Source organism: Quercus lobata, chromosome 9, assembly GCF_001633185.2.
Source record: "Quercus lobata isolate SW786 chromosome 9, ValleyOak3.0 Primary Assembly, whole genome shotgun sequence".
In the NCBI taxonomy this organism is placed as follows: domain Eukaryota; kingdom Viridiplantae; phylum Streptophyta; class Magnoliopsida; order Fagales; family Fagaceae; genus Quercus; species Quercus lobata.
This window is the reverse complement of record NC_044912.1, coordinates 20,198,255-20,211,208: the sequence shown is the minus strand read 5'-3', so window position 1 is coordinate 20,211,208 and position 12,954 is coordinate 20,198,255. Positions and strand designations below refer to the sequence as shown.

General features: G+C 35.1%; 1 protein-coding gene across 1 annotated transcript; it reads right to left on the bottom strand.

Annotated features, from left to right (window-relative positions):
- Positions 1 to 1,406: 1,406 nt before the first annotated feature.
- LOC115960513 (dual specificity protein kinase YAK1 homolog) lies at positions 1,407 to 12,621 on the bottom strand. Its single transcript, XM_031079445.1, has 13 exons — positions 11,771 to 12,621; positions 6,976 to 7,172; positions 5,354 to 5,507; positions 5,121 to 5,230; positions 4,958 to 5,027; positions 4,758 to 4,840; positions 4,548 to 4,626; positions 4,417 to 4,457; positions 3,577 to 3,699; positions 2,261 to 2,411; positions 1,869 to 1,983; positions 1,611 to 1,693; positions 1,407 to 1,514 (listed from the first exon to the last, which is right to left on the bottom strand). The coding sequence occupies exons 1-13, from the start codon at positions 11,954 to 11,956 to the stop codon at positions 1,422 to 1,424; spliced, it is 1,485 nt and encodes a 494-aa protein (XP_030935305.1). The 5' UTR covers positions 11,957 to 12,621; the 3' UTR covers positions 1,407 to 1,421.
- Between the last annotated feature and the right edge of the window lie 333 nt (positions 12,622 to 12,954).

Below are 12,954 nucleotides of genomic sequence, written 5' to 3'. Positions count from 1 at the left end.
TCACCTACAAACGGATATCTTTTAATTAAAAATTCAAAATATATGCAATTAATATAAAAATGTATTATTTACTTAAATTAAAGGTAGAACATATAAAAAGTTTGAAAAAGGATTCGGAGATCTACTTAAAAATCAGACTTAAGAGAGTAAGAAAGCATATCAAAAGTATATTAACAAGTAAACTACAATAGAAATAATGATTGGTAGATTAGTGCACTAATAGTGGTCCACTGTTTCACCATTGCATTGGTAGATCCAACACCACTTAACCAGTTTTAAGTCTCTCCTAAAAAGTTTGTCACATGTAAGAATTTTTTCTCATGCTGCAGTCCACACAAAGAAAACCACTTTTTTTGGAGCCTTAGTACACCCATACACTTTTTCATGGAAAAACCACCCCATTGGAACACCTCTGAATGCCTTTTTCTATTATTTTTATAAATGAAAATTTTATTAGAAAATAATGGAATGCACCAAGTACATAGGACATATACTAGATGTACAATGATCAAAATTAAGTTTGAAAAAGAAAAGAATCCAGGAGCTGTCATCTATTCAAACAAGGTTCTGACAAACTGCAATTTCAAGTCTAAAGTAGTCCGTTCACACCACTCAAAGTTTCTAGCAATTCTTTCCCACCAAAGGCACCAAACCTCTTGATGCTTCATGGTAAGATCGAACATCAAATTCTCCATTGCTTCTATTATTAAAAAATAAAGAGCAAATAAACCAAAATTCAACAAATGTAATATTGTTTTTTTTTTAATAGGTAATCAAAGCTTTATTGAAAAAAGTACATCGGGTTCACGATAGTGAACAAAATGTACTTGAAACAGTTATAAACAGATACAAATATAATATTGTTTAAAGGATAGAAGGATTATTCTTTCAAAATAGAAAGCGTAGAAGGATATCGAGAGAAATCACATAGAAAATCTAAGACTAGAGTCTAGAAAAGTATTACCTCTGTCCCAAACTGTTAAATCTCTATTCCATTTTGGGATGTCCCAACATATAGACCTCTTTAAAAAGTTAATAAATATATTCCCTAACTTGCCCTCTACTTTATTTAACAAGTCAACACCATTCTTTCACTAGAGTTTAAATTAATGAGAAATGTTTTGGAAACTTGTACTTTTTTTATTTAAAATAAACTTTTGATGTTCCCTTAAAAAGCTGAATTTTCTAGGACCAACAATTTGAGATGGTGGGAGTGCATGAGAGGGAGGCATCGAAAATAACTTCTTTTGATAATTCAATTTTTACAACAAGTGGAAGGGGAGATCCCTTGTTCTCCTCACAAAGGAGACCAGGCAATGCCATTGAGTAACAAGGCTCTTGGCACACTGAAAATAGTTGTTACATTGATTTACAATCGTATCAACTCAGGTTAAAGTTTCATGAACCAATTAACAAACTTTTTAAAGAGACCAACTTACCACGCGGGGGGTCTCAGGGGGAGGCTCATAACGGCATGTGAATGGTTCCCCAGTGACAAAAGGGTGTTTTGAAGCCTGCATGCATATAGATTACAAATTATTCTAACTTTGCAGCTTGAACTTCATATAAGAGATGACAAAATCAAGACAGTTGAAGCAAAATTCAACAACCTGAAAAGGTGACCACCGTTTTGCTGGATCAAACTCAACAAGCCCCCTCAAGAAATCAATTAAAGCTAATCGTATTTGACTTTCTGTTACAAGTTCATGATAAGACAGCCATTAGTGACATATTCTAGAGAAGGTAGCAACATTTAGTGAATATATTTAGTGACTGAGAAATATATATATATATATATACTTGTCAAAAAACCATGTAGTAAAAATATTGGTGTCTCCTACTTCAGACAGAAAAACAGAAGAGAGTACCTTTCATAACATCTTCCTCAGGCAAGTTCTTTCTGTAAGGGTAGTTTGTGACAATTGTTTCAAGATTCTTATGATTGAAATACTCCTTTCCAATCACAGGCTTTTTCATCTCTCTCTGAAAAGAAATGAGCAACACAACAATGAAACAGAAAAACATCAGAACATAAACAGAATATCTCTCCATGGCGGGGGGGATATAAGAGATGGATTACTCTTTGTAATTATATACAAGATAAACTGATAAAGAAAGACGAATTATACAGAGATTTGATGAGGTTTTTTCTTTGATATTCATTATTTATTTATTATTATTAATTTTCAATAATTTGATATTATTTTCACTTCTATAAAGATTTTTCTCTTACCTAGATAACTATAATATAAACACTTACAGTTTCATATTCTTCTTCTGTTAATGCTTGGTAAGCACTTCTGCTGTTTGTTGAAACTTCACCATTCTCTAAATTCTGGACACTCCCAATGCACTTAAAAAACTTACTTGTGTTTTTTGCCTCCCTCAATACATAATCCGGGGGTTGCCCTCTACAAAATGTTGACAATATATTAATGGCTGTTTGCTGTTTGAAACAACTGGAAAGAGATACAACAAACTAATGAAACAAATTTTTGGTACATATACACAATCTGATTTTTTTTTTTCTTGAAACAGAAAAGAAGAAAATACCCTTTTTTATTTTTTATTTTTATTTTTTGGATAAGTAATAAATTTCATTAAGATAGCACAATTAAGGGTGCAACCCTAGTACACAGGATAAACACCTGTGCTTTGGGGGAGGGAGGAGGGGAGGAGGGGGGGTTACTTTTGAGAAGGGCCAGTTTATGTAATGACAATACAAAAATATATAAGGCAATAGAAGTGCCAATATACAATTCCAAGAAAATAGTGGCCAGAGGAGAAACAGCATATCAATACCTTTCATATCTATGTTATTAAACAATTAACTACCTCAAGGCAGCAGAACCAGGAAAAAAAAAAAATAATAATAATGATAGAAAAAAACTCATTGTGTAAATTTAACCCCTATTCTAAACATTATATACCATAGATGGAACTGCTAGTTCGAAGCAAATGATGCATAAATACCAAACTCCGGTTTAATTATTTGATAAAGCAAATGCTGATTAAACATTTCTTCACATATGGCTCAAATATCGCAGTCTTTTGGTGTGGACAGAGAGCAGTACCAAATCAAAGTTTAGCAACCCCCATCCCTAGGCTGAACTAGGTATTAATGCTAGTGATGTTACAGATCGTCGTCGCTTCACTACTGGCTATTGTGTTCTATTCTTTCACTTACCACACAAACAAATATTATTTATAAGTAATTTACAGAATTGAAAGCAGACAATCCATGACATTGGAAGAGGAAAATTTCCTAGATCAAGTAAAGTAGACTAATGCCTCAACAACAAGAAGCATGCCTTAGTCCCAAAATTTATTTTGGGATCAGCTATGCATCCTCAATAGAATAATAAGGGTTCTTCACTAATATTCTTTTCGCCATTTTATCTATATTTAGTCATATTCTATGTTATCTCATTAATTGACATGTCCATTTTCAGTAATTCTACTAATGTCTTCCTCAGTCTTTTTAAAATTCCCTCAACTTGAAAAGGTAGACTAATGCCTAGATAAATTAAATACAGATAATTACTTTTGAATCACAAAGAAAAAGAAAGGGCATACCCAAGTATTTCAATCATTCGCCTAAGGAGATCAAATTCTGAAGCTCCTGGGAATAATGGCAATCCTAGAAACAATTCAGCAACTATGCACCCAAAGGACCACATGTCAATAGCTGTAGTATATCTGGAAAAAGGGTTAAGAACCAAACAGAACACTCACAATAATAGGATGAAAGACAATGGAATGCATAAATCACACTTAAGATTTCAAACGCACCAAATACAAAATCTACATCTCTTATAACATTATTATCAAAAAAATAATTATTCAATAATTAATGATAAATTATCATTTATTCCCAAAAGGTTAAGCTGTCGGGGAAAAGGTCAATTCATTTAACCTTTAAAAAAAAAAGATAATCATTTAACCAGTATTCTATTCTAACAATTACTATCCAAAAACAAATCTTCTAATGGACTGTCAATAGAGCTTCTCAATAGAAGATCCTGTAATATTCCAGTCGACTTGAGAGTACAACCAATTGTATGTGCGGCTCGAAGCAGTCAACTCAAGCTCCAGTTGGATCAACTTGGATCTCCTTTTTTGCAAATCATTAATCCTGTAAATCTAGTTGTAAGAAGTTCTACAAAATAATAGATTGCTGGAGGCTTTCCCTGATGCCACAATTTTAGTGGGTTTCCTTTAACTCAATTCCGGTCTCAACTGTGGACAGTTTGGCTTAAACCTAGCTGATCAGTTTGACTCCAACAGAGTTGCAGCCCAGGAAGAAAGTAAACAGGGGTAAAACTTGAAAGGGGAAAAACTTGGCAGAAAGTGAAATCAAACCAAAGAGACAAAACTAAAATAAAAGTACAGCGGTAACTTCACTGATAAGGATACTGATACCCAAGAAGAACTTCAGGAGATCTGTAGTAACGACTCTGTAGAATAAATTAAAGGCATGAAATTATAAGATCATCCTCCGCATGTTAATATTGAGGCAAAAGGCTGGGAGTAAACATTCTGTGAACCTGAATGTAGGAGTAAACAGTGCGATCCTCCATGCATGCTGATCCAAAGTCAATAATTTTAATCTCTGCTGGCTTCACACTGTTGGTGTTTAATATGCACAAAAAAAAAAAAATTAACATAAATATAATAGTTTTTTTTTTTTTTTTTAAATAAAATAAGTATCAACTACCTAATTTGAAGAATTTAAACTATAATCAAAGGTAACATACCTAGTGCACAATAGAATGTTTTCTGGCTTCAGATCACAATGAATTATCCCAGCATCTTTTAACAGAGCCAGTCCCCGCAAAATCTATTAGAGAAAAATGGGGGGAAGGAGGTGATGTAAGATTGATGCAGAAACTTACAAAATAATCCAAAGAAGATCCATTACAGGACTAGATCCAATCCCAAGCAAGAACTGCTTTACCTGTTTAGAGAACATTTGGACAATGCTCAATGATAATCCCCTAAAATGATTTATTTTGATAAGCTCATACCTGAAAAAACATAGAATATGAAAACTGTGACCCATCAAGACTAAAACAATAATTTTTTGAATGGTGATAAAAGCTGTAGTCACTGTAACTTACAGATTTGTGTCAAGCAGTTCAAAGCAGATGCACAAATGACGCTGATGTACAAAGTAATCATAAATACGAACAATGTGATGCTTATCCTCAGGATCATACTTCTTATTCAGCTGCAAAAAACAAACATTGAGGCAGAAATTTCACTGCTACTTTTCTTTTGAAATTAATACAGAATTTTCACTACTAATGTCACTACACATGGGAAACATAAAACTAATGGAGAAAATATTTACCGTTGTCAATATAGTTACTTCAACCAGTGCTTGTTGATAGTAAGCAGGCTGATTTTTTATGATCTTCACAGCAACAAAACTGTTAGTTTCTGCAAACCAGCATTTAGCAACCTGCCCAAATGTTCCATGGCCAAGAACATCCTTTACAATGTATCTATAAAAGAGAAAAGGAATCCAATTAAATGGTTAATTCTGGGATGAAAAATCAAATAGATAACAGGCCAAAATTGGATTTGACAAATGCATGACAACATATATTCTATGTATGCCATATTATCTTCTTCCATTAATCTATAATCAATCATATCTGTTTGTTTCCAGCAACTCAAGTGTGGTCCCCCATTGCCTCATTAGGCAGAGACGTTAGTAGAGGAGTGGCACACATACAAAAAAACTTCAGGAATTTACAAGTCTACTACAAGTATTAAGATGCCAGAACAAATTTATATTTCACTACATCATTAACAACTTCACAAATGGTATCTTTAGAAACTATGCCAGCTCAAGCACTGATGATGATGCAAACAATAGCATTTCTAACTTCTGGGTTTAACATTAACCATAGGAACTTGAAAGGGCACATCAGATAATCTCAGCAGGTACAATTTCAATCCAGATTCATGTCTTTTTCAAATGATATAACAGAACTATAGATAAAGTGCTTCCAGAGTCCACGTTTTACTCCCATAGTTTGTTTCCTCAGAGAGGGTGGAACTCCCAATGATTTTTTTTTTTTTTTTTTTTGGGGGGGTGGGGCGGGGGGGTGTGTTGGATACTTTCGCTTGGACATAAGCCAGAATGCTTTGATTGCATCTATCTCATGTCATTGGTTAAAGGCCAAAAAAAACCTACATAGCAAGTTTACACTTTTTTTTTTGATAGGTAATAATAGCTTTATCGAAAAAAGTACATTGTGTTCACGATAGTGAACATATTGTATCTGAAACAATTACAAACAAATCAGGAAGAAGAAATAATAGATTGTAGGAAATCAAAAATGGAAAGACATTGTGTAAAACCCAGATCTGAGACCACTCAAACAAAGTCCCAACTAGCAAAGACTTCAAAAGATCAACAGGTTTCTCAGTGTCTTCAAATGTGCTGATATTTTGCTCCCTCCAAATGAGCCACATCAAACAAGCTGGTACCATATTCCAAACATCGGAATAATGTTTTCCCAAAAAATTCCTCCATGCAAAAAGACAAGAAGCAACGGTCCTCGGCATCACCCACTGAATCCCAAACATTAGAAAAACTTCACTCCATAAAGCATGAGCAAAAGTACAATGGAGCAAAAGTTTACACCTTGAATATTTACGAACCAGAAACTGAGAAGACGATATTTATAGCAACAGTATGTACTCCCTGGGTGATTTGTCCTGCTTATAATTAAAGTTGAGATATATCTTGCCTAGATTGAAACTAACATAAGCTGGCATTAGCATAGTTGAACAACTATACTGAGATGCAATAAAACAATCACCAATGCCTTCAAGCAAACAAAAATTTCAAATGCCCTTCGAAGAAATATGGCAAAAGGAGAAAAATATTTCGAAAAGAATAGTTGAAATAAAGTGGTATTAAATTTTTTTATTTAAAAAATAAAGGTAAGAATAACAAACCTTCGCTGTTCTGAATTGATTAAGACATAGTTTGCAGTCAAAATAAGATCTGAGTTCACATTATCGTGACCATCATTTAGGACTCCAATGGATGGGCTAGTTAAGTATCTCTTTGGATTTAGTTCCTCTGAATACTTGAACTGTGGATTGCATAATTGGTATGTTTCAACAATGTCCTTTGTTAGTCTTGCCACCAACTGCACAAGTGAAAGCTACATGTTATCATAATATCTGCTTTGTATATTCAGATCTAGGTAATCTTCTAACTATATAAACGTCATTGTGATGCTATATCAATTGAAATATGGAAGCTATAGAAATAGCAACTGCTTAATTCATCTACCTTAAGACTGAAAAATCCACCCTTCCCCAACCCAGGCATTCTGAGTTTGAAAATTCCCTTTGTTATGTATCATAAAGCAAAATATGAATAGAAAATTTGAATTGATTGAAAACTTTAGTGTGAAATAATTTTTTAAAAGCTACAAATTGTGAGCCTTAAGCTATGAAGCATGGGTGCGTTTCTGGATTCGGGTGCAGGTGCGGGTGCAGGACTCGGCAATTTTTGAAAAAGTAGGATGCGGGTGAGACGATTAAAATATTATTAAAAATATTTTTATTTATGTTTTCTATATATTTTTACTATTAAAATATACTTAAAAAACACATTACTATGGCCTTGATTCACAAAACAAAGAAAGAAGAAGGCAAGAAACACAAAAAAAAAAAGAAAACACAAAAGAAGCAACAAATATTCAGAATAAAATTGAGGAAGGACAGATTTAGGATGCTTAGGCCTCATTCAAAGCCGATTTCGGCTGTTCCGGCATGATTCAAGACCGATTTTGGCCTGTTTCGGTCGCCAGCTGATACGGCCCGATTTTGGCCGAATCGGCCCGGTTTGGTGCGAATTGAAGCCGAGTTGGCACAAATTGAGCTGAGTCGATGCGAATCCGAGAAAAAAAAAAAAAAAAAAAAGCTTAGACGCGGCACCGACGTGCAGGCAGCCGCGTTGGGCCACGTTGGACTTTGATGCGGCACCCTCCCAGCCACATCGGTGCTTCAAAGGCCTTAAGTATCTCATAGACCTCTACCCTAATATCTAGTAAAGATGAGGTTCAATACATGAATCATTGGAAGTACAGATTACTTTCAGGGTAATTGATTACTCCAATTCCATTTGACCTTGTACAAAGAACTGCTAAAAGAAGCAAGCAGCTAGTCTCCTGAACTATCCATATCCTCAAAAGTTCGCCTATTGCGCTCCCTCCATATACACCACATCAAGCACAGTAGAACTAAATTCGAAATGTATGATAAGTGTTTCCCCAACCAATTCCACTGACTAAAAAGAATATCTGGTACCATTCTTGGTAAGACCCATGAAACCCCAAAAGATCTAAAGATAAAACACCACAACTAATGAGCCTTCTCGCAATGAAGCATTAAATGATCCATGGTCTCCCCACAACAACACGTGACACACCAATCAACAAGAGCAAAACCCCTACTTTTTTTTCATTTTTCTTTTTTTGATATGTAACGAAAAATTTTATTAAGAAAAACAAGAAGAATGCGACAGAGCCACACTCCATATAAGAATGGTATGTAAGAAAAAAGACTTAATCTCTAGAAAGGACCACTCACATCCCCCAAAGCATCTACCATTTCTTTTACTCCAAATACACCACATCAAGCAATGCGGCACAAGTCTCCAAAAATCTATATTACGATGCCTCCCGAATTTACCTTGCCAAGACTCAAACAACTCAATTACCTTATGAGGCATAACCCAATGAAGTCCAAACAAACAAAACTCCAAAGACCATAGCTCAAATGCTATGGAGCCCATAGCAATGAAGCAAAAGATGATCCACCGACTCCCCACACCTCTTACACATGTAACACCAATCAAATTGTCACCTGTGAGAATCTTACCCAAGCTGTGGTCCAATAAAAAAAAAGAAACTCACCAAGGGGCCTTAACTCTCCAAATACCTTTCCAAGGAACGATGGCGGAGAGGGGACCTCGCAACTCATTATAATGTGAATATCAAATTCCTCATTCTTCTTCAGTTTCCATCTCATGCAATCCCCATTTTCAGTCTAAGGGGTATTAGATTCCAAAATATGAAGGAAATCCTCCACTAAATCCAATTCCTAATCATTCAAATCCCGAATGAAATGTACTCTCTAGTAGTTGAAATCATTGACTTTCTTGCTGCTTGGAAAAGCAATACTACCCCCCCCCCCCAAATAAAAAAAAAAAAAAAAATGGTGAGGTCAGTGTGAAGGTAGAGTACAAGGCTATGGCCTATACAGCTAGTGGGAAGTTATGGGTAAAATCTCTTTTTGAAAATAGGATTTTTCAGTAGCAAGCATACTAAGAATCTAAGATGTTTGACAGCCATATATTTTAAGATAGGACTAAATATATTGAGTTTGATAGTCACTTCAAGCAAGAGATAGTTATGAGTAAGTAGATTGTGGCCAGTGGTCCTTAATGGCAAACAATTGGGACAAGTTTTTATCGAAGCCCTTTAGATCTACATAGTAAAATGGACTGTCATATTATGTGCACCAAGGAATAGTGTTAATGGAAGATGAGGCCACAACGACCTTAGAATTAGACACCAAAACCCTTTTTTTTTTTCCTGTAAGAAAAGAAGGCTGAGGCCCAAGTACACAGAGAGTATACCACGAACACTCAACAGGAGAGAAAAGAAAGAAAAAAATTAACCAACAGACAAACTGTCCATAAACTCCATAACAACTGAAATTGGCCAGAAAGTTGAATAGAAAATATCTCCCACTACATGTTGTTATCTTTTTTAATGCAATTTAATTTGAAAACCGTGTCTCAGGACCACAAAAGGACTTCAAATTTGAAAATTTCCAGATGGTAATATGGTTTCCAAAGAGTATATAAAGCCTAATAGTTCCTTTTCATGCAACTTCTCTAGACCCTTAACCAGTTACCCAAAAAAAAGGCATTCCATGAGGATTCGTGCCAACCTATCCCAATGTTTGCAAAAAAGGAGATGGGGGAAGAGGAAAGAAGAAGGGAAGACGTGAAATAAACTAGGGTGGACAGATACACAATACATTCCCGCCACCTCTTCCCCTTTCCTCTTCTTCTTCCATCTCCCCCTATCCAAGCAAACCATAAGCACTGGTAGCCAGAGAATTTTTATTTTTATTTATTTTTTTATTATTACGAATAAGTTACACATGCATACAATGGGTTTTAAATCCACAACCTCACCCTCCATTTGAATCATAGCTCATTGGCAACTATATAAACTTAGTAACAACAACAAGGAGATGCAACCAAATTAACTGGATATATAAAAAGAAGCACCGATACCAATTACCAACAGCAGATTTCAAAGATCAAAGGGCAATAAAATCTAAAAAGAAGAAACAACAGAAAAATCAAGTATTATCACTTCCACCATCCTGGGTAAAGACTGTACCAATTGCCTTTTAATTCCAATATTTCATGCCTACCTTCACCAGGCTCGTATCTACAGGTTTGGTTCAAAGGGACTTCTTGCGGGAAGAGGGAAAGGGAATGGTATTTCATATATTCCTAGTGAACACATTTCTATTGAAGTTATGGAGGTTCCTTGAAATTGCCATACAACTTACCAAGGAAGATATTCTGCTACCATATGGGACTTCAGGTAACAAACAATTTCATTATAAAATGGAGGGTACAAATAGGTGTGTTTAATGAAATTTTTGAAGGAAGAAATATACTTTTAATTAGTTTAGCAATCTTGAAAGGTATTCTTTTGTAAGGAACCGTATAAGGTACAATTTTTATGAGAAATAATTGGTGTGGATATACTTTTCTTTAGTTTAGCTTTTCTGTGGACATCATTGATGGAACAGGGGCAGAAGATAATTAAAATTCAAAGTTGCATTGGAAGTGATTGGCAATTGATGATTTTACTGATAAGCTTTGATAGTAAAATCTTCAATTGATTGATGTTACAAAGGATATAAGCTAGCAACAGGTCACTTTAGGATTATTTGCATCCTTTCCAAGACATTGCATGAACTTGCACCAACTATAAGAATTTACTCTTCCCCCTTTAGTCAATACAGTTGCTCTAAACCCAAGCTGACTACCATCTCAAACCTTCCGTATACTTCTTCCGTCTTTCAAGAATACTTCAATTTAATGAGAAACGCTTGAGATAGGAAGGGCTGGATTGAAAGATCCTTTCTTAAACATCCGTACACGTTGAGGGAATCATGCCAAGCGAAGTGGCCTGTACGGATGAGGGAATCATGCCAAGCGAAGTGGCCTTTGTTACTAAGCCCTTTTCACAGTTTTTGAAATATTTGTCTTTTTTCTGGGAGAAATTATTTAAATCATTTAAATTAAAGGTTTTATTGAACTGCATTCTCAAAAGGAAATGTCTTTAGCTGCATTACATCCTTCTTTCCCCTTTGCCATTTTTGAACAAGTATTTTGTTCCTTAACAACTATTTTGATGTGGCAGGCAAATATCATTACTCCAACTAACATTTTGTGAATTGGGACATCTTAAGCCCTCCCCATAAGACTCACTCCTCCAAAATCCAATACCAATGCAGGTACCAAATTATAACCACATAAAAACTCCAATTTTCCCCCCATATTTCAACACCGGCATACTCAATTCCCAAAACTTAAATTTCAACATGCAAATTGCAAACTTAAAAATTGAAGCTAAAATAACTTGCAACAACAGCAGCATAACACACAAAAAAACTAAAAAATAAAAAAAGCCATAACACTTACAGGTCTCCGCACAACAACACGCAAAGCTTGGACCTTGTTCACAGTACCATAAGGACTAAACGCCAGCTGCCTCGGCCGCCAACTCAACCCGGCTGCAGCCGCCATCGCCGCCGCCGATAAGTCATCGGCACCACCACTTCCGCCACCCAAATCCTTACCCTCATTGCTAGGGCTCACCTCATCCATGACCCAAATTCAGAAGCCCTAAAATCAAACTCCCACCTTCAAATTTACCTCACCCAATACCTTCCACATCGATTCTACCACACCCCTTTTTTTCACACACAACACAACAATGAAAGCACACACAAAATAAAAATCCCGATTCAATTACCCGATCACCGATCGGACCGACCCGAAAACCCGATTGTTCAATTGGGGCTCGAGCTTTTTTTTCAATTCAACGTTCAAAACCCCAACCGATTCCAATCCCATCCTTCTTCATTCACAGAATCGATCACAGCTTTCCAACTCTCAAATCATCAATGACCCAGATCATAATCTATCAGATTGATTGTAAATTTACTATCTTTTTTCTCTTTTCGAAGCTCTCAAACCCACAATCAAAGATTGAAATAACAACAAGATAATGAATTGGAGATCAATAACACATATATATAACAAAAACAAAAAAAAAATACAGAAAAACTAAGTAATAGAGATTGATGGGGTTAAGGAAATTTGGATAGAGTGAGAGAGTGTGAGAGAAATTGTCGTTGGAGGAGACAGACAACTTCTTTGTTATTGTTCGTCCAAATAGGAGTTTCACATTTGTTATTTTATGGGAACTTGGAAACATACATAGTACATACATATGCCTCTCTCTCTCTGTTTATGTTGTTGTTGGCACAAAAAGCACTTCTTATTAATCTATTCATTCATTTTTTTTTTCCTTAAAAATTGTACTACATGTCTTACCTCACGCAATTCTGACCGTCTGATTTTACAACCACATGGCCATGTCAGCTTTAAAGTAAATATATACTAATAATAATTGATGGATAAACTCTTTTACCAAATTTTTTGGGTTTCATTTTTATTATTAATTTTTTGCTGTGTTTAATTTAATATTAATTGGGTAACAATGTAAAGTCTTTTTTTTTTTTTTTTTTTGGTCAAAGTTAACAATGTAAAGTCGTATCTGAAGGGTTGCGTTTAACGTGCTATATACGACTACTATGTAA